Source organism: Diaphorina citri, unplaced genomic scaffold, assembly GCF_000475195.1.
Source record: "Diaphorina citri unplaced genomic scaffold, Diaci psyllid genome assembly version 1.1 scaffold876, whole genome shotgun sequence".
Taxonomy (NCBI): Eukaryota; Metazoa; Arthropoda; class Insecta; order Hemiptera; family Psyllidae; genus Diaphorina; species Diaphorina citri.
Genome location: NW_007378308.1, coordinates 89,348 through 115,387, shown reverse-complemented (window position 1 = coordinate 115,387; position 26,040 = coordinate 89,348). Strand labels below are relative to the sequence as shown.

The 26,040-nt window shown below is 39.2% G+C and overlaps 1 protein-coding gene and 1 long non-coding RNA gene across 2 annotated transcripts; both read left to right on the top strand.

The window, feature by feature from the left end:
* The first annotated feature begins 13,064 nt into the window (after positions 1 to 13,064).
* Positions 13,065 to 14,125, top strand: LOC103512711. The gene is made up of 3 exons (XR_541556.3): positions 13,065 to 13,179; positions 13,718 to 13,871; positions 14,112 to 14,125. It is a non-coding gene; the product is annotated as an uncharacterized LOC103512711 (long non-coding RNA).
* An 804-nt stretch (positions 14,126 to 14,929) lies between these two features.
* On the top strand, positions 14,930 to 19,100 carry LOC103512715. Its single transcript, XM_026826113.1, has 9 exons — positions 14,930 to 14,977; positions 15,140 to 15,251; positions 15,624 to 15,756; positions 16,120 to 16,195; positions 16,573 to 16,643; positions 16,870 to 16,986; positions 17,299 to 17,460; positions 17,845 to 18,021; positions 18,647 to 19,100. The coding sequence occupies exons 1-9, from the start codon at positions 14,965 to 14,967 to the stop codon at positions 18,809 to 18,811; spliced, it is 1,026 nt and encodes a 341-aa protein (XP_026681914.1). The 5' UTR covers positions 14,930 to 14,964; the 3' UTR covers positions 18,812 to 19,100.
* The last annotated feature ends 6,940 nt before the right edge of the window (positions 19,101 to 26,040 follow it).

Genomic DNA, 26,040 nt, shown 5'->3' with positions numbered 1-26,040 from the left:
ACACAGAGCCTTCATGAGCTTGTAAACTTGTAAAGTTGGCGGGAAATTCGAAATCTTGATTTTTTTTTCCGCAACGCGTACAATCTGAATTCATTTTTTACTTTTTATCTCTAGTTTGCACGTTTATATTATACTTTTCATTTAAATTAGATATTACAAACAAGCGAATTACAAAGCAAACAAAAATAAATATAAAATAAATTTTAAAAATTGCCGCCGGGACAGAGGGTCAGAAAAAAAGCCCAACAATCCCACGTTATCCTTGGTAAGAAAAAAAAAAAAAAAAAAAAAAAAAAAAAAAAAAAAAAAAAAAAAAAAAAAAAAAAATGGAACGTCCCTAATCTATAAGATATCGAGATGAAAAATAGAACACACCAAGTCAAAAAACATACAGGGTGAACAAATTCACTGGTGTGGTAGGTATAATATATAGTAGGGTTAGGTAAAAATCAGAAAGGTATCGTCTTCGATCGTACAATCGTACCCATAGAAGTTTGAAAGAGGGAACTGTAAAAACCATTGTTAAATCTTTTGATAAATATAATTACTTTACTACCTATTCTATTCTATTCTGTAACAATGGAGGTCTTACCGTCGTGAAAGCGGATAGAGAAGGACAGGATAGGAGAAAGCCAGCCGTTCCGAGAACGAACTTCATCAGTTTAGGATAAAATCCATCCCTGATGGGAATCGAATCCCTGACCTGGAGCTTACAAGGCAGGCGTACCTTTCAAGCTAACGAAGGCTGGCGGAAACGTTTCTCACTAGTATACATATAGCTACGTAAGAAAAACCGCAACAAATTGGAACCTAGTGAGATAGAAACGGAATGAGAGAGAGGGGGGGAGAGAGAGAGAACCCGGATTGTTCACAAGCCGGGTTTCATCAGGGCCCCTCTAAGGAACGGACTTTTTTTTTGCCACAAAAGGACAATAAAATACCAACACTTAGTTCCTTTTCTAGAGGGTACCTACCTAGTACCTATTATGTGGACTCTTCTATGTAAAAGGAAAATTGTTGCCAGGAAGGGCCCATTTTTAGAGCCCCGGAGCCCCCGTTGTAAGCGGCCCTTAAAGGTGAACAAATGTAATTTAAAATTCTCCTACTATTTCGGTCGAGTTGAAGGTTGTGGTTACTCGAGATCCTTCAGGAAAACGAAGGCAATTAAAAAGAAAGGTAAGAGAAGTCACTATTGAAGACAAATTGACTCAAGAAGGGTTGAAAAATTGACACGAGAAGAGACTCACCCCTGTTAGAACTTTTTTTTTAAAGTTGTTTGAGAGAGGAGCACAGGGAACTGTAGAGAAGAAAGACAGGATAGGAGAAAGCCAGGCTTTCCGAGAACGAACTTTACATATCTGTTTAGGATGAAATCCGCCCGCAATTGAACCCGCGACCTAGCGCTTACAAGGCAGACGTGCTACCGTCCGAGCTAAGCAAGGCCTTTTAGAATGAATTGTACCCTCAATCATATATTCTAGGATTTCTAGGTCAGGCCTGTCCAACCCGCGGCCCGCGAGCTCATTTTTGCGGCCCGCGAAGGCCAGCCTAAAAAAATTGAACGAAAATGGGAAATAACAGTAAATATACTAAATAAAATAATTAATGCATGAAAATTTTCAAAATTATAAAAATTATTCCTCCTTTTTCTTCTTCTTTTCCTCCTCCTTCTTCTTCATCTCCTCCTCCTCCTCCTTCTTCTTCATCTCCTCCTTCTTCTTCTTCTTCTTTTCCTCCTCCTTCTTCTTTTCCTCCTCCTCCTTCTTCTTCATCTCCTCCTTCTTCTTCTTCTCCTTCTCTTCCTCCTTTTTCTTCTTCTTTTCCTCCTCTTCCTCCTCCTAACCATAGTCTACTTATTTTTCTCTTTTCTTTCTTATTTCCTGTATTTCACCCTTTATTCGTTTTAATGGGATTCGAAAACGTTCTTCATAAATGCTGAGTAGGTATAAGTTCTTCTCTCTTTGCATCGGAGTTATGTGTATCTGAAATATTCATTTCATTTGATCTGATGCGGACAGGGCTGGGTGTACGAGGTATTTTCATAAATTTCGTACATTTTAGGGGCACTGAAAATGTACGAACAAATTACAAATCTCGTATATTTTCAGTGGATCTGGGAATAGAAATCTCGTACATTTTTAGGGCCCTTATTACAAATCTCGTATATTTTCAGTGGATCTGGGAATAGAAATCTCGTACATTTTTAGGGCCCTTGTCCCATAAAACTCGTATATTTTTTGTACTCTTTGAGCCTCTAAATCTAATACATTTTTAGGGGTCTTTAAGCCAATAATTTTCGTACATTTTTAGCGCCCCTGGGCTTATAATTCTTGAACATTTTCAGCGCCCTTGGGCCTGTAAATCTAGTACATTCTCAGTGCCTAGATTAGAATACTTCTGGCTTGTAAATTAAATTGCCTGTATTACAAGTCTTGTAATACAATAGTTTGATGAAACGAGGCCCTGGGCTTATAATTCTTGAACATTTTCAGCGCCCTTGGGCCTGTAAATCTAGTACATTCTCAGTGCCCCTGGACCTATAATTCTCGTACATTTTAAATTTTAACGCCCTTGGGTATTACAAGGGGCCCTTTGGCCTTTGGAGACCATTTTTCGGGCCTTTGGATTCGAGCGCTCCCTAGACCAGGGTCTAGTGGGCCTGAACCTAAATCCGTCCCTGGAAATCTTTCATCTATGCCTTGAGACTTTTGTTCACACGTCATTGCCTTTTTATGTGATTTTCACCAAGGACGTCTTCGCTCATTTTTTGATAGTTCTCTCAGTCTGTTTTTTTTTTTTTCAAGGGGTTTCATAGAGGGAACTATACTATAACAATGGAAGTCTTGATATAATTCCCTCTATAAAAAAAAGATAGAGGAACAGTATTAAAGTTCTGAAATCGAAGAGGGAAGGACAGAATAGGAGGTAGCCAGCCGTTCAGAGAACGAACCTTATCTCTTCATGATAGAGGGAAACACAAGACACTTTGTCCGTGTGGACGTGAAGAGAGAGAGAGAGAGAGAGAGAGAGAGAGAGAGAAGAGAAGAGAAGAGAAGAGAAGAGAAGAGAAGAGAAGAGAAGAGAAGAAAAGGGATAAAGAAATAATAGGTTGAGAAATTTAATGTACTGGTAGACAGAAAAAAAAGAAAGAGAGAGGGGAGGAGAAAGAGAGAGAGAGAAAGAGAGAGAGAGAGAGAGAGAGAGAGAGAGAGAGAAAGAGAGAGAGAGAGAGAGAGAGAGCAAGAAAGAGGCAGAAAGAGATTTTAAGCGTATCGTAGTCACAAATCATTTTAATCGATTGCCATTTGTCTAGAAATACACGTTCTACTCCCTATACGAACTTCATTTTCTATCTCCCTCCCCTTCTGCCTCTCTCTCTCTCATTCTTTCACCCTACCTTTCCCCTCTCTCCCCTTTTTTATCCCTCCCCTTCCCCCTTATTTCCCTTTTCTCCTTCCCTCAGGCCCCTTCTCTCTCTCTCCCTCAATTTCTCTCTTTCTTCTCTCTCCCTCCCATTCTGCCTGCATTTATTTATTAATATTTATTCTCTTTCTTTTTTCCCCCCTCCTCCTTCTCTCTTTCTCTTCTTCTCTCTCCCTTTCTCTCTCTTCCTTTATCTCTCTCCCTCTTCTAGGTATATCTTTTTTTTTTCTCTCTCTCCCTATTTTTCTTCTGAGATATCGAAAAAGTTATGGGAGTAGATCTTCCTAAAGCCATACCTAAAACCTTTAAACCTCACACACGTCCTTTTTTATCAACATCGGAACAACCAACGCAACGTTTAGCGGTATTCTGGCCTCATTTTGGGGAGTTGGCCCTATTTCGACCGCTTTTGAATGAGCTCTCCAAGTTTTCAGTTCACTCGGAACAACCAACGCAACGTTTAGCGGTATTCTGGCTTCATCTTGGGGAGTTGGCCCCATTTCGACCGCTTTTGAATGAGCTCTCCAAGTTCACTGAAAAAGTAGTCACCCACTACTCGAGAGACCAATAAAAGGATAGAGTAATCAGGGTTGTAAAAGGTCGAAGATATAGAGCTGTTTAGTTTTTTTTTTTTGTTCAAATGTCTGGGGCGGTGGCGTAGGGTGAGTTTTTCAAAAGGATTTTTTTATTTATCTATTTTTTTTTTTTTTAATAGAGGTTTGATAGAGGGATCTGTAACTGTTAAGGTCTTATCTTCCCTGAAATCGAATAGAGAAGACAGGATAGGAGAAAGCCAGCCGTTCCGAGAACGAACATTATCCGTTCAGTGTAAACTCCGCTTCGGGCGGGAATCGAACCCGCCACTGGTCGGGAACATTTCGCAAGGGTGGAAAAGATAACGCGAAATGAGGTCAACAGTTTTTTTTTTTTTTTTTTTTTTTTTTTTTTTTTTTACTACGTTTTTTTCCCATCTCATTTTCAACTTGCCGCCCCTCTCCCCAGGTTCTTTATGTAAAAGAGGGAGGGGAGAGAGGGGAAGAGAAAAGAAGAGAGAGAGAGAGAGAGAGAGATAGAGAGATGGTGGGAGAGGGAGGGAGAAAAAAAGAGTGCGTTTGAAAGTTTTTAAATGAATTAAACGATTTTTCGGAAAAATAAAGAGACGGAGAAGGAGGAAATGAAAACGAAGGAGAGAGAGAGCGAGAGAGAGAGAGAGAGGGAGGGAGAAACTTTTTTCATTAATTTAGATAAACTTGAAGTAGAGGGGGGGCAGAAAGGGGGTAATTTGTTTGAGGAACAAACGGTACAAAATATTTTGAAGTTGAGAAAAATCCCCTCCCCTCCTTCCCCCCTCCTCATATCTAGGTAGGTACCTACCTAGATATGATAATTATCAAGAAAAGGTCATAATTACTCTTAGGCCATCAAAAGCACAGACATGCCCTTTTTAAAATAACAAAGGACGGACTAAAAAGAAAAGCATGGAGATAAGTGGGAAGTATTACGGTCTCGTCCATCTGATGAGGGGCACAGGGGCAAACTACGAGATGGGCATGCTACGACACAGACCACACAAGTCTAATGTAGCACACTCATCTTAAAAAAAAAAGAAATTAAAAAAAAAATCTACTCGTAAGGGGAGGTAAATATTTTAAACATTATTTCTGACTGGCTTTTCCTCCTTCTCACTCCCTCTATAGTTTCTAACCATCTCTCTCTCTCTCTCTCTCTCTCACACACACACATATGTACATTCTCACTTCAATCTATTTCATTCATCCTCTCTCTCCCTTTCTATCTATCTCTCTCATCCTCTCATAGTATTCAGCAAGCAAATGAAATTTCCACGTTTCATCCCTCCCCCTCCTCCCATCACTATTTTGTACTTTCTTCTCCTGTTTCTCTGTCTCCTTATTTTTCTTCTCCTCCTCCTTCTTGTTTTCTTCTCCTCCTCCTCCTCCTCCTCCTTTTTTCTTCCCTTACTCTTCCTTCTTCTTCTTCTTCTTCTTCTACTTTTCTTCCTATCCCTCCTCCTGCTCTTTTTTTTCCTTTTGCATCTTTCTTCTTCTCCTCCACATCCTCCTCCTTCTTCTTCTCCTCCTCCTCCACATCCTCCTCCTTGGTACCTACCTAGATATGATAATTATCAAGAAAAGGTCATAATTACTCTTAGGCCATCAAAAGCACAGACATGCCCTTTTTAAAATAATAAAGGACGGACTAAAAAGAAAAGCATGGAGATAAGAGGGAATTATTACGGTCTCATCCATCTGATGAGGGGCACAGGGGCATGCTACGAGATGGGCATGCTACGACACAGACCACACAAGTCTAATATAGCACACTCATCTTTTTTTTTCAATAATAAGGAATTAAAAAAAAATCTACTCGTAAGGGGAGGTATCGTAACTAGATTTCCGAGGGTAAATTCTATACCTCCGTCAGGGTTGAACCCACACTCTCCTGATTACTAGACGAAATATGACAAAAAAAGCAAGGAATCCCTATACTCTCCATTCTATTAAAGAGGAATCTTCCCCTTTAATGCAAAGCTTATGAAAAACACTCGAAACACACAAAGACTTGGACCAAGTCAGTGACGTGTCGTGATAGTAAGTTTTTCAAATGTGATTTCTTTTTCAAGAGTTTTTGTTAGAGTTCCCAGTAACTTAACAACGGAGGTCTTAAGCTGTGTCCACACATAGTCGACGACCATCGATCGATGTCGAGCGACGTCAATGCGATAACATCGTCGATCGACAGCCGTCGACATTGTGTGGACACAGCTTTGTCGTCCCTAAATCTAATAAAGTATGCCAATCTGTTAATGGTCTTAGAATGCAGGTTGAATGACTCACTATTTTCAGTAAGTTAAAAAGTGAAGAAAAAATAACAATAATAATAAAAAATAACAATTTAATAAAAAATAAAAAAAAAAAATAAAAAAAATACCTTAGAGAGGAAGGGTAGGAGTAATTCTTCCATAAAGGGGGAGCCCAAGAATGCAAATTCTTGGAGCCCACCCCACAGTAAAAGGAACAAAACAAGAGCCCCCTAAATACGGCCGTGAGGATACGCCACTGAAATTGGCTGAGAAAATATTAAAGCTTACGTTGTTGTTTTTCATTTTTCTAAACAGCAAGCTTTTTTTTCAAAGCGAATAGGGTAAGTGTACCATCTAAAAAACGTACCATTTATTGGGCCACCTGTGGGTCTACGCCACATAAGTCTCCACCTGTGGGTCTACGCCACATAAGTCTGAACTGGACGAACTTTTTCAAGATCCAATTTCATCAAAAGAAAGGGCTTAAAGAATGCTATCGAACCAGTGGTAATTCCAAAATTGTAGTCATAAAAACAAAAATTAGAAAAATAAATGTTGGCAGGTGGGCCAATAAATGGTACGTTTTTTAGGTGGGCGAATAAATGGTACACTTACCCTACTTCTATCCGCGTAGGTATTGTAATATCTTCCGTGTACCTTCATAAATAAATTCTTCCTTTCCTCCTTAAATGAAATGAATAAAGTAGGTATGCATAATTATGTTCCTTCCTTCCTTCCTTCCTCTTTCTTGTTCTGCTTTCCCTTCTTCTTCTCCTCCTGCATCGAACTCTCTGTTCGCTTGCTCCTCTTTCTTTCTGCTATCTTTTACCTTCCTTCTCTTCCTTCCCTTATTCTTGCTCTCTTATTTCTCGTCCTTTCTTCTCCACTTCCATCGAAATTTCTCTCCTTCTTCTCCTCCCCCTCTTTCTCATATCTCTTATAAAGGGTGTCCCAATAAGAACACAAGATTTGAAAAGGTCATAACTTTATTATGCGTTGTTTTATCTTGCCCAATCTTTGAGAGATAGATTTTAAACATAATTATCAAAATCAGTCACCATGGAGTCTAAAACTGTTCAACAACGCGTTAGAATAATGAAATCGACACATTATCACTTTTGCGCTAGCATTTTCCCCAGTCGTAGGTAATCGTGTCTTTTCCGTTTTTCTGCCGAGAAATGGCCTCCTTCTCCTCTTCCTCCTTCGTCTTCTTCTTCTCCTCCTCCTTTTTCTTCTTCTTTTCCTCCTCCTTCTTCTTCATCTCCTCCTCCTCCTTCTTCTTCATATCCTCCTTCTTCTTCTTCTTTTCCTCCTCCTTCTTCTTTTCCTCCTCCTCCTTCTTCTTCATCATCTCCTCCACCTTCTTCTTCATCTCCTCCTTCTTCTCCTTCTCCTCCTCCTTTTTCTTCTTCTTTTCCTCCTCTTTCTCCTTCTTCTTTTCCTCCTCCTTCGTCTTCTTCTTCTTCTCCTTCTCCTCTTCCTCCTCCTAACCATAGTCTACTTATTTTTCTCTTTTCTTTCTTATTTCCTGTACTTCACCCTTTATTCGTTTTAATGGGATTCGAAAACGTTCTTCATAAATGCTGAGTAGGTATAAGTTCTTCTCTCTTTGCATCGGAGTTATGTGTATCTGAAATATTCATTTCATTTGATCTGATGCGGACAGGGCTGGTTGCACGAGGTATTTTCATAAATTTCGTACATTTTAGGGGCACTGAAAATGTACGAACAAATCACAAATCTCGTACATTTTCAGTGTCACTTGTCCCATTTTTCTCGTATAAATTCAGTGGATCTGGGAATAGAAATCTCGTACATTTTTAGGGCCCTTGTCCCATAAAACTCGTATCAATAAACCCACAAGATTTGAAGCATTGAAAGGTGAAATTGAAAGTTGCATCAATGAGATACAGCCTGATTTCCTCGAATATTTATAAATGTTTACCCATTTGCAACTGCTCCATTTCTTCTTTTCCTCCCCTGTTTACTTTCCTTATTCTGTTTTCTCTTCCCATAAAATGAATTTTAAAAATTGCCGCCGGGACAGCTATCTCACGTCGTCCGAGCTCATCTCAGCCCTGTTCATAAACACACCCTGAGGTTAGTGTTCGGCCTTAGGATTGGGTATTTAGGCTCATGCAGAGACGATATTGACTGTCGTCTTCTGTTTCATGATCATCTGACTGATAGACTGCTCAGTGGCAGTGGCTAATCATTGATAATTGAGCACCGAGGTTAAGATTAATAACTTGTCATTTAACATTTCATGGCGGCTCATTTAACGAATGAAAATGGCTGCTTGGTTCTGTGGCGTATAATATCTCTAGTATCGCTGTCAAAATTTCTTGACTTAGCAGGGGCGGAGAGCTACCGCGCTCCTTAATATTTTTCATGTGAAGTTTAAATTTTATGACTTGACTTGAACTCGAATCACCAACCTCCAGATATAAAGTCCAACGCGTTAACCACTGCACCACTGAGGTTGGTAATGGCTGCTTGGTTCTGTGGCGTATAATATCTCTAGTATCGCTGTCAAAATTTCTTGACTTAGCAGGGGCGGAGAGCTACCGCGCTCTCCTTAATATTTTTCATGTGAAGTTTAAATTTTATGACTTGACTTGAACTCGAATCACCAACCTCCAGATCCAAAGTCCAACGCGTTAACCACTGCACCACTGAGGTTGGTGTCTAAATTTAGGGTACATGTGCATAAGTCACGTCCGTGGAATATTGCTACCAAAGGAACTGGCACAAACGATCAGTGACAAGTACATATAATGTAAAAGCAGTTTCTTTGTGTTATTATGTCACAACTTTGGTGCTCACTGCAGCATTGTAGGATTTTCCCAATATCCCAATAATCTTAAAATCCAATGTTTACCTACCATGCTGGCACCGGTCGCTATGTGCATTCATATCTTATATGTCATAGCTACTCATTTTCCTCACGAGGCTGAGTGGGCCCGCAACAGCCAGTCACGGAATCAATCATTTGCAAGATACAAATTTCTTGACCCCGCCGGGAATCGAAACCGGGTCTCCCGCGTGCAAGGCGAGCGCAGTGACCACTACGCCATGAGAGCTGACATGAGGAATTAATATGTTTCGTTTGGATTTATTTTATATGATATACCTACGAGTACGTGTCTAAAGGTGTGTCCACACATAGTCGACCGGCCGTCGATCGATGTCGAGTATGTCGACTGAACAGTCCGATGGACTGTGGTTGGACACACCTCGGCCGATGGACTATGGTTGGACACACCTCGGCCGTACCACTCCAATGCAAAACTGTAGAAACAATATCCTATCTCACCTCGACCGAGCTCATCTCAGCCCTGTTCATAAACACAGCCTGAAGTCTGGGCCCGGGCTTACCAATCTGCAATCTACCTTGGCCCGGCCCAAGTGATCGTTTCAAGTTTTTACAGACTAACAGACAGTGTCTGACAAATAGTCGGAATTTGGATTTGTCGAGACCATGTAATTTAAAATTTAAATAAGCAATGTAATTTCAATGAGGGTTGAGAGTGCTCCCACTATACGAGTACATGACAAGAACACTGGAGGCTCTGGAGGTAGGTGGGAAAAGTGAGAATGTAGGTTACTTATTTGATGAGTAGGTACCAACCTATACCAGCATACCTATACCTCCAACACCTCTACTTCAGCAGACTTCTGTAAACGAGAAAAATCTAGTAGATAAGTAGAGTAGGTATTCGAGATAGTTCTACTGACCCATTACCTACTCACCTAGATACCTAGTACCCTAGTAGGCAGAGATAATATTCTTCTGACCTAGTGTCAACTGATGGCGACCTTGATTTCAAATTCGTTCAAGAGTCAAATCACCAGATCCATTTTAGGACGAACCGCCCTTGAATTTGAATAGATAAATGCTTACCTTCCTAACCTATCCTATCTTGTCTTTTGCTACTGAGGGGAGGCGTGTGTTTTTCGCACTAAATTTGGTAATTATGCAGAAGTTACGTCCGTGGAAAAGAAAAGCTCCTTTTTTAGTCCGAAAAATATTAAGGAGCGCGGTAGCTCTCCGCCCCTGCTAAGTCAAGAAATTTTGACAGCGATACTAGAGATATTATACGCCACAGAACCAAGCAGCCATTTTCATTCGTTAAATGAGCCGCCATGAAATGTTAAATGACAAGTTATTAATCTTAACCTCGGTGCTCAATTATCAATGATTAGCCACTGCCACTGAGCAGTCTATCAGTCAGATGATCATGAAACAGAAGACGACAGTCAATATCGTCTCTGCATGAACCTAAATACCCAGTCCTAAGGCCGAACACTCTGAGTTTTGCCTTACAGACATAGGTACCTAACTGTTATGCAAAACTTGAAGTGAGTGCTCGGCCTAAGTGTGCGGCTACAAGAGACCATTCATAGACCATGGACCCTCCCGAGACCATCGACTAACTCAGATAAATACTCACACTCAGCTCAATTTCTTCATTTTCAGCGAGGGTCCGAGCTATAGTCAAGGCTCCGTTGAAGCAACTTCTATTCATTAGCATGGAGAAAGAACACAGGATAGGAGAAAGCCAGCCGTTCCGAGAACGAACCTAAGGTGTGTATTGTAGATTTCTCTTGGGTGGGGACTATTGTAGATTTGTAGAGTTTCGGGACTCCGTAGTGGACGTCTACTACTAAACAGTCGATCGATACTACACTACACTCGATCGATATCGGATCGACTGGAACCCATAGGTAAATGTTCGACCAGGCAGGTGGAGCAAGCTGAAAGTACGTTTTACATTTATTGCGACTTTTTGCTCCTCCATAAACGAATGTAACTTTCATCACTGCATTGCTTTACTCGTCGGAATCACGTACGCTAAAGGTAATTGCGACTTTTTGCTCCTCCATAAACGAATGTAACTTTCATCACTGCATTGCTTTACTCGTCGGAATCACGTACGCTAAAGGTATACCTACATAATTATTTGTATGACATCGACATAGGCATAGAAGTATAAAAAACAGATTACTGTACAAGTAGCACTAGATTATTGACAATAGCTTTGGTTTGTACAGGGTCCGACTAAAGATGAAGACCAAGTGAGATTTTGGAGATCTTTCGACGGAATTATAGGTATCTTGTATCTAGCTATCTATACGTACCCTTTTATAAATTATTATTACCCGTCTTATTATTTCATTACGTATTGGGTCAGAACAGCCTGTTTGTACTCGTAAATTAGATAGGTAGATTATTGACAATAGCTTTGGTTTGTATAGGGTCCGACTAAAGATGAAGACCAAGTGAGATTCTGGAGATCTTTCGACGGAATTATAGGTATCTAGGTATCTATACGTACCCTCTTATAAATTATTATTACCTGTCTCCTTATTTCATTACGCATTGGGTCAGAACAGCCTGTTTGTACTCGTAAATTGGATAGGCAGATTATTGACAATAGCTTTGGTTTGTATAGGGTCCGACTAAAGATGAAGACCAAGTGAGATTCTGGAGATCTTTCGACGGAATTATATAGGTATCTATACGTACCCACTTATAAATTATTATTATATGTCTCCTTATTTCATTACGTATTGGGTCAGAACAGCCTGTTTGTACTCGTAAATTGGATAGGCAAGTTTCACAAAACTCAACCTTTGGCGTTGATCATTCTAAAGTTCCAGTCAACACCCTGTTGGAACGATAAAAGTCGACATGACTAAACTTGGACAATACGATATTATTGTAAAGGAGTTGTAAAAGGAATAAGGAGTGCCCTCTCTATGGCGTGATCATGAGTGGTGTAGGGTGTTTGTGGGCCCTGGGATCCTGGGAATAAGGTCTCTCGGACATTGGAAGCTTAGTAGCGTGTAGTGCCCCGAAAAACCAAACCTACGAAAATGATGGACTACGCGTTTCTTAAAGTCGTTCCACTACGATTCTAACGTGCGATGGGTCTTGGTTTTTTTGGTCGTGTGAAGTCGCTCACACCTCACACTAAGGTCACGCAACTAGATCGTCTCCAATGAGTCTAATGTGAAAGGTATGTACCAACCAATTTATATGGTTTGGATTTTCACGCATCTCAACGTCACGCTACACGCTACTCCGCGTGACTACGCTTCTAACCTGCAACATCGAGATTTCAAGAGATACCTTTTTTCATTTTTCATTAACCTCTTTTGGGTTTTCTATTTTTTTGCCGGTATTTCGTAGATTCGCCGAAGCTTAACCCATCTTTTGTGGCTGTATGCCCCTACACCTAAGCCTCAGATTGGGCTTTTTGTGTATGGAGTTAAGCACTTTTTTCAAGAGATACCTTTTTTTCACTTTCCATTGCCCTCTTGGGCTTTCTATTTTGTTGCAGGTATACCTACTCATTGCTCACCAATAATATCCAGTAGGCTTGAAAATGCAAAAGTTCCGTCGCCTTCCAAATAAAGTTCTCCCTCCAGTAGTTCCCAATGCATCCGCCACTATTGGACCAATCTGAATGGTCAGTAATTATAGCAATAATAGATACTAGAAACCTATCTATCTATTTACCTAGTAGTTATGGGCACTAGTTTTTTTTTTTTTTTTCCAATAGTAAGAACTTGATCTGGTTTTGAGTTTGGACTTTTATACTGTCCTGATTGTGACTAGATTTTTCTCGTTTTTCCTTTTTGATTTGAATAGAACGCCAATCTGTAGCTCTTGAATCAATTTTACGAAGTGAAACGTGAAACACGTTTGGCAAACTTTTTGAAAATGAAATTCTCGTGAACACAAGTTTTTTGCTCACGAAAGTGTGTGTCTAGGTCCCCAAAGAAGTGACATTTTCCAGTGAATCATTACATTTTTATCAGAATAATATCCAGTAGGCTTGAAAATGCAAAAGTTCCGTCGCCTTCCAAATAAAGTTCTCCCTCCAGTAGTTCCCAATGCATCCGCCACTATTGGACCAATCTGAATGGTCAGTAATTATAGCAATAATAGATACTAGAAACCTATCTATCTATTTACCTAGTAGTTATGGGCACTAGTTTTTTTTTTTTTTTTCCAATAGTAAGAACTTGATCTGGTTTTGAGTTTGGACTTTTATACTGTCCTGATTGTGACTAGATTTTTCTCGTTTTTCCTTTTTGATTTGAATAGAACGCCAATCTGTAGCTCTTGAATCAATTTTACGAAGTGAAACGTGAAACACATTTGGCAAACTTTTTGAAAATGAAATTCTCGTGAACACAAGTTTTTTTGCTCACGAAAGTGTGTGTCTAGGTCCCCAAAGAAGTGAAATTTTCCAGTGAATCAATACATTTTTATCAGATATACTCGTATATTTTCAAAGGTCTTTTTCGGACTTGCATGATGATGTGCGGACTGTGTATAATGAATAACGACCTAAACGTTTCAGTTTTTTACTCTTCCTAAGACTCAGTACATATCTACCTACTAGTAAAGGATACTCCTAGGTTATCCATCGTCCAATCTCTTTGGTCTCTTTCCTCCAGAATGTCAGGAGATCGTGGCTCCGTGGCGGGAATCGAACTCTTGACTCGGTCCAGTCTGAACTCACTCAAGGACACAAATGACATCGATGCCAGCTCTTTCCTGTGGGAGGCGCAGCCCATGGACGATCGAAATTGGTCTTGCTCCTATCTGAGGGTAAGTGGAAAGAACCATTCATTTTCGTACAGATCGTTTTGTTTTTATTACAAGTTTGTCATCTTCAATAGAACGTAGTATGTAAAAATGCATAGGAGGTAGTCTAGGATCGACTTAATTAGTTTTTATGGTTTTTATTTCAGCCCAAAAATGGATCTACATTAGACTGTAAACCTAGGGGTTAAAACTTTTACCTCATTTTTATGAACAGGATCATCGAAAATTTCCTCTGTTTTACAGCTCCAATTCAAAATTTCATTCGTTTTTTACCTGCCTCGGTGGTGTAGTGGTCAAGGCGCTCGCCTGGTAAACAGGAGGGCGTGGGTTTGATCCCAGCCGAGGCATGGAATTTTATCCTCATTTATTTGATAATTTGACCACATAATAATGGAGCTCTAAGGGTTAGGTGGTAGAGTAGCCCCGGAAGTGATTACGTTCCACTGAAGAGTCTACGAGTATTATTAATAGAGATGGTGGAATTTTCTTTTACATATGTACATTCATTCGTTCATATCAAGGTTGCACCCTATTTCTTATTTTTCTTCGCCTTTTCCCGTGTTCAGACGGGGTCGGCGTTTTTATTCAGCCTCTCAATCAGCCCTAACTAGCATGATAGGTTGCACCCTACTTCTTTTTCGTCAGCCTCTCAATCAGCCTTAACTAGCGTGATTGCTTTGGGGCTAACATTTGGTTTTGGCTACACTGGTCGCTAGCAAGCCTATCAGGGCTGCACCCTACTACTGACAGAAAATGATGTCGTATAAAGTGCTTATTATTCGGTGACTTGGGGTCAAATTCACTAATCAAGCCTCAGTTGTGAATTTGGGATTCGAACCCAGGCCATTGTCCAGTATCTGACTTTGGCAGCCTAAAATAGCCTAGTCTGGGAGCTTATTATCCGGTGACTTGGGGTCAAATTCACTAATCAAGCCTCAGTTGTGAATTTGGGATTCGAACCCAGGCCATTGTCCAGTATGTGACTTTGGCAGCCTAAAATAGCCTAGTCTGGGAAAAATAACTAAACTATAGCTAAGTATAGATTCCTATCCTACTTTTTCAGGACGTGCGGAAAACCCGAGGCCTAGACATTGACATGAGGATAGGCGTTCATTCGGGCTCGGTCCAGTCTGAACTCACTCAAGGACACAAATGACATCGATGCCAGCTCTTTCCTGTGGGAGGCGCAGCCCATGGACGATCGAAACTGGTCTTGCTCCTATCTGAGGGTAAGTGGAAAGAACCATTCATTTTCGTACAGATTGTTTTGCTTCATTCGGGCAAAATATTCAGTGGCATCCTAGGTGTGTGTAAGTGGCAGTACGACATTTGGTCTCAGGATGTGGTCATTGCCAATCACATGGAGCAGACGGGACGACCTGGGTAAGTGAAACCCTCTGGACAGTGAAACCCCTGGATAGTGAAACCCCTGGATAGTGAAACCTCTGGATAGTGAAACCCCTGGTTAGTGAAACCCTGGGTAAATGAAACCTCTGGTTGGTGAAACCCCTGATTAATTAAACCCCTAGTTAGTGAAATCCCTGCATAGAGTGAGTTATAAAAAAAAATTAGGTACTCTTTTCAGAGGACTACTCTTCAGTGTACGACAGACTACGACCCCCCCTCCAAATCCTGGATACGGCCCTGGAAGAGACGGGTAGCTTATCGCCGAATGGAGGGAAAAGCCCCTCAGCCCCCGTCACTACACACTGCACCCCTATTAAAATTAAAACTGATACATTTTCGATGTTTCAGAATGGTACATGTGACTCAGCAAACGTTGAAACTACTGGGCAATGACTACGATTGGGAGCCAAACTGTGGCAACAAGAGTCCCCTCCTGGATAAACTAAACATTAAGACCTTCCTGATCAAGCCAAGAAAACAGGTGACACCATTTTACTTTTTTTATATAAACATTCTTTATTGGAATAATTACAAACAAATTACCTAGGTGGATACAAACAAACAAACAAAGCAAGAAAATGGAAATAAGAAATTACAACCTCTATAATACCTACATACTTATGTATGAAATATTCCAACTAAGGAGCGGTCTTGACGCCTAAAGCATTCTCTTCCATCCAACCCCTGTAAATACCCAGGCATATTGTTGTAACTAGTAGGAAGCTTCTGTAGATAGGACTAAATTTCCATCTATTTTATTGTCTTTCTTCATTTCGTTTACTATCTATGTACATACCTACCAGTTTTCATTTTTATAGCCATTTCTTTTCCAGGCATTTACCAGGGCAGACTGAATGAGGAAGACTTCAATACGCTGGTCACGGATATTATTTATATTGCCGTGCAGAGAGGTAGTCATGGTGAGTTAGACCTTGGTTTACCAATTTTGGACTTAAAAACAATAGACAGTCAAAAGTCCAAAATTGGACTATTGGACTGTAAAAACACCCTGTTTTGCAGATTAATTTTGACCCCGATGTCAGTCCAATTTTAGGGTTTGAACTTTCTATTGCTTGGTTTACAAACGAACAGACAGTAACCTCTTGAATTACAAGTCTTTTTATTAACTGTGACAATCAAACTAGGCATCTCGAAGTGAACGACATGCATAAAAACATCGTTGAAGGTCCTATTAGGGGGCGCGGAGGGAACTAGGTATCTTCAACGTGACAAAGTGCGTTTTGCTGTACCAGTTATGCCCCCATTTTATTAATGTATTATTATTTATTGTTTTCAGATAAACTTCAAAGGAAACTACTGGATGATGAACCTCTCTATGATAGTGTAGCGTCTGATGAAGAACAACAGGTATGGGATTTACTTTGTACGTAGCATAAATGCATAAATTTTGTGATTTTACTTGGACTCGAACCACTAACCTCTGCCTCCATGTCTAACATACTAACCAATACTCTACTGAGGTTGGATGAGTAATTGAGTAAACATTGCACATAAAATAATAATAATAATAAAATAAAAAAAATGGGAGTCGAACCCCTCTGCATATTATATCTCATGCATTGTTTTGTTTCAGGTTACTCCTACTACAAATCTAATCACCACCAAACAGTCCCAGCTAGAGTCTCAGCTTATGATATCGGAGGCTCATATCACTCATCTCAATAACGAGATTGCCAAACTTAAAACTCAGGTATTGATGTTACTTAAAGAATTAGACGTGTAATTTTCGTGAGTAAAATTTGTTGTTATCTAATGCTTTAGATTGACTATTATGTCATTTTTCTTGTGAGTAAAATTTAAAAGCTAGGTAGAAGCTTGACCAATCCTTTGGGGCTGTTTGCTGCTACACCTAAGTCTCGTATTGAGCTGTTTGTGTGTGGATTTAAGCCTCAACTGCTAAATTCCACTCGTGGTCAGTGTCGCGGTCGTAGTATACCCATCCCGTAGTATTTTACGAGTGGATGCCTGTAAGAATTGAATTTAATTTATTGATTCCCGACAGGTACAACAAGTGATAGGAGAGAATGAGACGCTGAAGGCCGCTCTCAATGCGAGAAATTCAGCGACCCACCATCAGCCACCCGAGACTGAACCTGTATCTGATTCCTCTTGGTGCTCCCCTCAGCGACCTGCCTCCATGTATAACGTCACCGTTAATGCTCAGGTAACACCATGATAGAACACCACTGGGTTCGATTCCCGGTGGGGCTTTTTTTTATTTGTTGAACATAACAAATATTTCATTGTTTACAACAGATACAGCCACTCACTATCAGGTAAACCTGATCAGGTCCGCCTGTCAACAGTTATCCGGTAGACCTGACAGGCGGACCTGATGTATATCAAGGATTTTCAGAAGCCACGACAATGAAAAAGAAAGCTCTTTTTTTTGCTTTTAACCTAACCCTATAATAACACTAGTCAGCTGGTCACTGCTCATTTGTGACAGCTCCTTTTTGTAGCGATTTTCAATTGACGTGACTTTGAACAAGTACGTTTATTTTTAATGGGAATACCTAATCAAAATAATTACATGGAATGTTTTCAGAGTACAACTACGCGGATGCCGCAGTCCGAAGAGGTGGTGCGTCGTACGGACCAAGTCACGAAGCGAATACAAGAGCTGGCTGCCCACATGAGATCCTCGGATAAATGTCACTCGTTTGTACCTCATGCAGAACGGATCAGGATAGCTGTGTCCGAACTTAGCGCTATCTTTCCTCAGGTAAATACATTATATTGATAAAATCAAATCATTATTTCCGATGCTAGGTGTGTTGTTGAAAGTGGTTTTGATAAAAGATACCAGGCTGGTAATCCTGACGTATTAGTTTATTTCTTTCTTCCACCGCTTTTGTGCATCGACACGTCCCTTAAGATGGAACGATTGAGGATATATATGTATATCAGAGGGAACTGGAAGTGCCAAGGTCTTATCGTCTCAAATCATTATTTCCGATGCTAGGTGTGTTGTTGAAAGTGGTTTTGATAAAAGATACCAGGCTGGTAATCCTGACGTATTAGTTTATTTCCTCCTTCCACCGCTTTAGTGCATCGACACGTCCCTTAAGATGGAACGATTGAGGATATATATGTATATCAGAAGGAACTGGAAGTGCCAAGGTCTTATCGTCTCGAAATCGAAGGAAGACAGGATAGGAGAAAGCCAGCCGTTCCGAGAACGAACCTTATCCGTTTAGGATAAAATCCGCCCCGGGCGTGAATCGAACCTGCGATCTAGCGCTTACAAGGCAGGCGCGCTACCCTCCAAGTTACTAGGTTAGATGTTAATTGCTTTCATTATCAAGTATTCTATACTTAAACAAGTGCGTATTTTCTTTAATTTGCAGAATACAAACAACGATCTCATCCGGCATGCGCTGAGATCTCTCAACACCTCCACAGTGCGCCTGCAGGCAGAATGTGCGCAACTAGAAGGTAGTGCGGAGCGGGTGCGCTCCTGCGCGTATAACATGGCCAAAGCTAACAAACAACTACTCACTCAATTCCAATAAAAGTCCTTTTGCGGTCAAAAAGGAAAATACTTATGGTGGGTTTCACCAACTTAATGAGAGATTTCACTAATGGGAGAATTTTTAATCATCCAAAAAGAAGTTTTCAATAATCCAAAAAGGAGTTTTTAATTATCTAAAAAGGAGGAGTTTTTAAAAACTCCTTTTTGGATCATTAAAACTCTCATTAAGTCGTTTGTAAAACCCACCATTAGTTGTTTCCCCCTCCCCCCTCTCAGCCGTTACTTAGCTGATGTCAGTAATACTACCTATGTACTCAATTTCAGGGCCACATTACGAGTTTGACACTTTTCCTGTGTTTTATTAGAGCTATCGAATCGTGAGATTCATGAGTCAAGTTTAATATGTTTATGCTTACATAGGACTGCATATTCTGCATAACTAGGTGTGTTGTTGAAAGTGGTTTTGTAATATTGGAAACAAACTTCGCTTGAACGGGTATTTTCTTTGATAAAACTGGTAGTTGACTAGTGACCTAACCTTCTTTTTCTTTGGTCAATGGTCATCAAGCAATGTTTGTTTTAGAAGTAACATCTCACATAAGCAGTCCATAAGTTTTTATGTACTCAATTTCAGGGCCACATTACGAGTTTGACACTTTTCCTGTGTTTTATTAGAGCTATCGAATCGTGAGATTCATGAGTCAAATTTAAAATTTAATATGTTTATGCTTACATAGGACTGCATATTCTGCATAACTAGGTGTGTTGTTGAAAGTGGTTTTCTAATATTGGAAACAAACTTCGCTTGGACGGGTATTTTCTTTGATAAAACTGGTAGTTGACTAGTGACCTAACCTTCTTTTTCTTTGGTCAATGATCATCAAGCAATGTTTGTTTTAGAAGTAACATCTCACATAAGCAGTCCATTATAAGTTTAAATCAAATTGATTGATACCTGGGTGATGATAGACAAAAACTGCCACTAGACATAGGGGTACTCGAAAAGAACGGAAATGTCTTAGATACTTAGATTACCTTGCTATATGTTGAAGATCCCGGGTTCGATTCCCAATTCCCATCATTGACGAAAAGTATCTATGTGCAGTACTAGTATACCTTTCCACTAGTAAGTAGGTACCTTCGAAGGCAAATATTTCTATAGGAGATACATACCTACATACTTTTTTGGCACCATTAGTGGACGGGCATTGAGGATGAGTCCAATAAATTGGCTAAGCAGAAATTGTCAAGGTCTTATTTGGGGGATGAAGGCAAAAGCCTGCAAGTGCCCCTTTCAATCAGCCAACAGGGGTGGATAGGGGGACTAATAAAAAGTCTAGGTGATAATACCCTCAGTTGTCATAATTATGTGAAATGGTAGTCTTCATTATTAGTAAATACTGAGCTGTCATTCAAGAAAACAGACGCGAATCAAAGGCAGAACCTTTGTCTTGATGCCACTGAGATAAGTAGGTATTTCCATTGTAGAATATAAAATATTTAGTTCAAAATTTCATTTTAATGGTGCGACTTGTTTTTCAATGACTGAAACGTTTTATATATTAACTTCTAGGTTTCAATTTTGTTAACATTTGTGTGTTGTTAATTATTGTATGGGATTTAACCTTCATTAGTAATTTGTAGGTCCCCTTAGCTATGTGCTTAGAGGAGGTAAGCATAATGGGCATTAAATTAAAATTAACTTGAAAAGTCCTCAAAGTCCTTTAAATGTGAGAAGCAAACCTTATAAGGTCATAGCAAGATTTTATTACCTTGCCTTTTTCGATAAAATTTCATCCACCTTCTCAATACTGTGAGGCTATATGGCGGGTTTAAAGTCACTGTCAAATACTCAGGACTCATTTCTGAAACATAATATTTTTTGACCCAAATTTTCAAGGACTACAGCCCTGGCCCTCATATGTATATCAAACTTATGTAGAATTGTAGATGTCTGTAAAACCAAAGTTAATCTAGTAGAAAATGTTCATTTAATACTAGAGGTTAGAATTAATCTTATTATACGTATGTCTAGTAGTGTTTTCTTATGTGGACCGGTATTATGTCGACGATCATACTAGGTATGGTGGAAAATCCTGGATTTCCGAATACTATGAGAGATGTGTGTCGAAATTCAAGATCGAAAGCAAAATTCTGCGCCAAAATGTGTACGCGCCTTATTACGCAATCATGTCGACAGTTATCGGTAACTAATTTACTCCTTTAATTTAATCGAATTATATTACTTGTTATTAATTCTATTTTTGTACACTCCTGTCTTCGATATTATATTAATAAACTGAAAGATATATATTTTTATTTTACATAACAGAAAGCTCGCCTCTTTTATTATTATTTTTCCCCTGTCTCTAAATAACAGTTTGGCAAATTGCATCTAAAGTTGGACCAACCAATATTGTGCGAGTTATGGCGGAAAAAATAAAAACTAATTTACGAACAACATAATTTTAAAATCGCTATTTCATAAAATCGGTGGCGGTGGGTGAAAAGTTCTTTTTTTCTACCAGCTTGGTAAAGCGAGAGAGAGAAAGAGTACGATTAGTACGAATAGACATCACATTGTCAAGAGAGAGCGAGTACAGAATAAGAGAGAGAGATAAAGCTCACAAAGATCATATCGCCTGAGGAGAGAGAAAGAGAGCGAGTACTAGAGTATGTCCTCCATACCTCATTCCCATGAATTTAAATTCAAATTCACTGTCATTCCCGCATTTTGTTGAATTTGTAAAATAAATAATGCTAAAATCATCTCCGGATGAGAATTTTCCAGCTTTACCAACTCTAACTGCTGCTACTGCTTTCGCTGTTTTTGCTTTCTGCTGGGGAAATTTTAATTGAAATGTTCATCATTTTAAAAATAATAATTTCATGACGTAGGTACATACTCGGTACGTCGCGTCGTGTTTTATTTTTCCGCTTCTAGCTACAAGCCGGCTCCCACACGGGTTGTATCCAGTAATAGTTAGGGGCAACAGCAAAATACACTCGTCCACTCGTTCCAAACGATCACTGCAACGTTATTATTATTCTATAACACTTTATTAGGATTTTACAATATTTACAAACAGGTACACAAAACTAAATAACAAAATGATAAGAAATTAACAAATAATGAAAACGAAAATTGAATAAAGAAAGAAAAAAAAAATGAAAAATCCTAACTCAGGGGCGGGATTAATGCCTAGGGTATTCTCTTCCATCCAACCCCTTGATCGTGGTTGGTATCTGGACAGGTGACCGTGTGGGGAGTCTCGTTATTTCGCAGTGCACTTAGCTTCTGAGGACAATTGAGCTAGCTATCCCAGAGAAAAGGGCTGCCAAACAATTGAGGAGCTCGTTACTCAGACATGCGAAAAAAATGCAATTGATTTTAATAAACAGAGCATCACAAACAAGATATAAAGGCTGCGAAGAAATGCTGCTTGTACTTGTAGTCTCGTAGCTCGTACCCTCTTCTTTACTACTGCTTTACAAGTCGTCTGGCATTCCATGCTAATTTATTCGCGGAAAACACGTTTCTTATACGAATGGATTACAAATTACAACCCGTATTGCAACTTCCTAGGAAATGAGAGCTTCTACTCTTCTTGAATAAACAACAAACCCTGCGTTTTGACATTTTGTACATTGCAGTTACATCAACAAGGATTTCTTACCCTGGGCATTCATTGCCTGAGACAATGTCTGCCATTTTTAATTTTCACCAAAGCTTCATCGCTGTCTGGCAATTCAGAAAGGGATCAGTTTGGCGGTTTATGATGTATAACTAGATCTAGGTACCTACTCAGAAAATGAAAATAATTACGAGTGTAGGTAGGTATACCCACCTACAAAAATAAATAACGAATTAATCCTGCAATTTCAGAGTTTTTTCCTTGATAAAAATAATAATAATAAATAACAACCTAAGTATATTTCCTTTTTTTCTGGTCCACCTACAGTTTCATCTCAGTCTCTATTCTTACCAGACATTCTGGAACCAAAACCTTTGGTTTCTACACAGATACCTGTACCTATAAACAGGCACTAGACATCTCGGTTCTCTCAGACATATGGGCTAGGGGCTAGTAACAAATGATTTATGCTGTATCACCATCATAATATTATCACAGAGGAAGCTGCTCTGAACTCTTCAACTCAAATCCGATCTCTTGAGTGACTTGAGTGGCACTCAAGTGTTGACTTAAGTTCACTGGAGATCGCATTCTGTAACAAGATACACCGGCTATCGCATCAGATGAGATTTATCTCATGAGATATCTCATGAGTTAAATCTCATGAGATAAAACTCATCGTGTATGGCCGGCCTTACATGTGAGGTATAATACGTTCAGTAGTGCAGTAGTTTAGAGTAGTGTGGACTTCATATTTGGAGGTTTGTGGTTCGAATCAAAAATTGAAACTTAGGGTATAAATTGAGAAGTCAAGCTATCTTGATTAATTTCTTGAGAGGGGGGAGTGACATACATACAGTTTTATTTTAGCCTTTTGTCAATGTATCTATGAGTACCTAAAATCTCATCAATATGGAATATTTTTCCAATCAAATAATACCAATCTTCTTTGTGGTTATAGAAGGTATTCAATAAAATATATTTTTACGCCATAACAGCCAAGTCATTCTTCATTTACTCTCGAGTTCATTCATTGACACATTCTAAATTTCTGAATGAATCATAGTATTCACCACTTCCATAATATTATGCATACCAACCCACAAACACATCTGGACCAAAAGAATTCCTCTGGGGACTCCTCAGTCCTCTCTATTGAAGACGAATTGAATGAAATAGTTTCGAAAATTTCAAGTACCCCTGAAGTGGACACTTGAAATAAAATAAGAACCAAATAAAATATGGAGATCACACAACCCACAAATTTATTGAATAGAAAGAGGAATCATTGGGTTGATCCATTTTATTCCTATTCTGAATTCCTACAGGACAAAAGTCTTGTGTTTTGTCTGTCGAAGGCTAAAATTTATTAATATTCGATCGTCAAATAACTAGCGGAAACATTGCAAAGGGGCACTTGAAATAAAATAAGAACCAAATAAAATATGGAGATCACACAACCCACAAATTTATTGAATAGAAAGAGGAATCATTGGGTTGATATATTTTATTCCTATTCTGAATTCCTACAGGACAAGAGTCTTGTATTTTGTCTGTCGAAGGCTAAAATTTATTAATATTCGATCGTCAAATAACTAGGGGAAACATTGCAAAGGGAAGAGATATCAAATTTATGAAATTTCCGTTTCCCCTTCATTCTGCTGGAAAAGTTGTATGAAAAATAACCAAAATGATTCCCCCACTCTTCCCTGGTAACAACCACCCAAATAATTCGTTAAAAAGCTTTTTACAGCGGGGAAAAAACTTATTGTTTAAGCCAAAAATATAAAATACCCCAGTCAGCGAGGGGAGAAAAAGGGAGAGGGGAGCACCATTTTGTGTATAATATTAAAACTTGAACATTATTTCATAAAAGTTGTTCCATGCTTCCTCAAATAATGAACATGGTGGATGGAAGTTCCCAGTGACGGCAATACAAGAATTGATACTTTTTACTATGTTATAAAGCTATTGTAGAGTATGTAGAGATCCCTAAATCAATCATTTCCATTATAGATTGAACACCTTAGTGCTGCTTCTATAAGTGAATTTGACACATCCACCAATATATGTACCAAAAATCAATTTATATAGCTAGGTTTACCTCAAAGAAAATCCAATAGGTTTTCTTTTTCTAATTTGACTATTTAAATATCTATTTAAAGGCACTTGCACTCAGTCTTAATTCCGATTCTTATACGGGAATTCTGGTACATCCACTAATTCCGTTTTCATATTTTGTTCAGTGTGCTAAAATAATATCGTTCACTCGATCTTCATTCTTTTTTTTCCAATGGATAAAATGAAAGTTATGTGGTGTATTTTTCCTTCTACATGTTGAAAACTGAGACATGCTAACAGAAGAATAAGAGGAGTAGCGTTACGAAACGACAGTGACGTTATCAGTGGTGCAGTTGTAGAAATTATTCTGAGGCAATTCTGCACTCAAGCACTCAAAATTTCTTTGTCAGGCGATTCTCGTTTGAGTGTGCTCAAAATTTCTTTCTTCTTCTAGTGAAACTTTGAGTGCACTAAAAATTTGGTTGTCCTCTTAGAGTCAGTAAGTGATAATAGCCAATGCCCAGATAGTCAGCCATCCGAAGAACACTCATGCAAAATTGTTTAACTGCAATATGATCCATAGGGGACGACTGGTATATTCAACGTGCTATCTTCACAGGCTAAACAGAAATGGTTAGCCCAATGAAAAGACGAAAAAAAAGAGGGAGAGGAAATCTGAAAATTTCCCAGGTGTTAGAAGTTAAAACACGTTGAGATGTATTCTCTGAATTGAGATTTGAGATTAAATATTTTGTACCTTTTTTCAACGTGCTGTTGATTCTCGAGCATTGTCCGTTCGGATGAAGAAATTATATTTTTCAAGAGGTTTGGTAGAGGGAAATGTAACTGCCAAGTTCTGATCGTCCCCAAAGCGAAGAGAGAAGGAAGACAGTATAGGAGAAAGCCACAGCTGCTCCAAGAAGGACCAATTAGATTTGGGATTGATTATTTATTCTTACTTCGGAAAGACTCTCTGACTCTGTCACCCATTTTACTCTATCGCACTGACTCACAATTTCAAAACTCTCACCACTCTTCCAGTCTCTCTCTCTCCTCACCTCATCTATTGAAGTATAGCTCTTAACCCTGGGTTATATTGAACAAGGGAGAGGGCGTGTATCTTAGCGTGTATTGGTGACGGGGCAGGGCTTAGTACATAGGGAATACGCGCACAATGGAGCTAATATACACGAGTGTATCTTCGTATTATGTACTAGATATGTATGTATCTATGTATATAGCTGAGAGAATATCTTCATAGTAGGTATGTACTAGATATGTACAAGTACATATGTAGGTGAGAGGTTACATATCATTCATACTGTGTGCTAGCTAGATAGGGAGAGGTAGATACCATGTGCAAGGAAGAAGATTGGAACTTGGAACTATAGGTATAGGTGATATGGGAACGAAGGAAGGAGAGAGAGAGAGGGGAAAGAGAAGAAGAGAGAGAGAGAGAAAGAGGGAGGGGGAGAGAGAGGGAAAGAGAAAGAGAAGAAGGTATAATAAATGACGAATACTTTGTAATTTGTCTTGAAAATTTTCAAATTAGAAGATTTCATAGGTAGGTCCT

Bases quoted from the DNA above. Each gene is read 5' to 3' on its own strand.
- LOC103512715 (XM_026826113.1), top strand. The intron at 16,644-16,869 runs GTATGGGATTTA...GTTTTGTTTCAG, and splicing joins CGTCTGATGAAGAACAACAG to GTTACTCCTACTACAAATCT. The intron at 16,987-17,298 runs GTATTGATGTTA...GATTCCCGACAG, and splicing joins TTGCCAAACTTAAAACTCAG to GTACAACAAGTGATAGGAGA.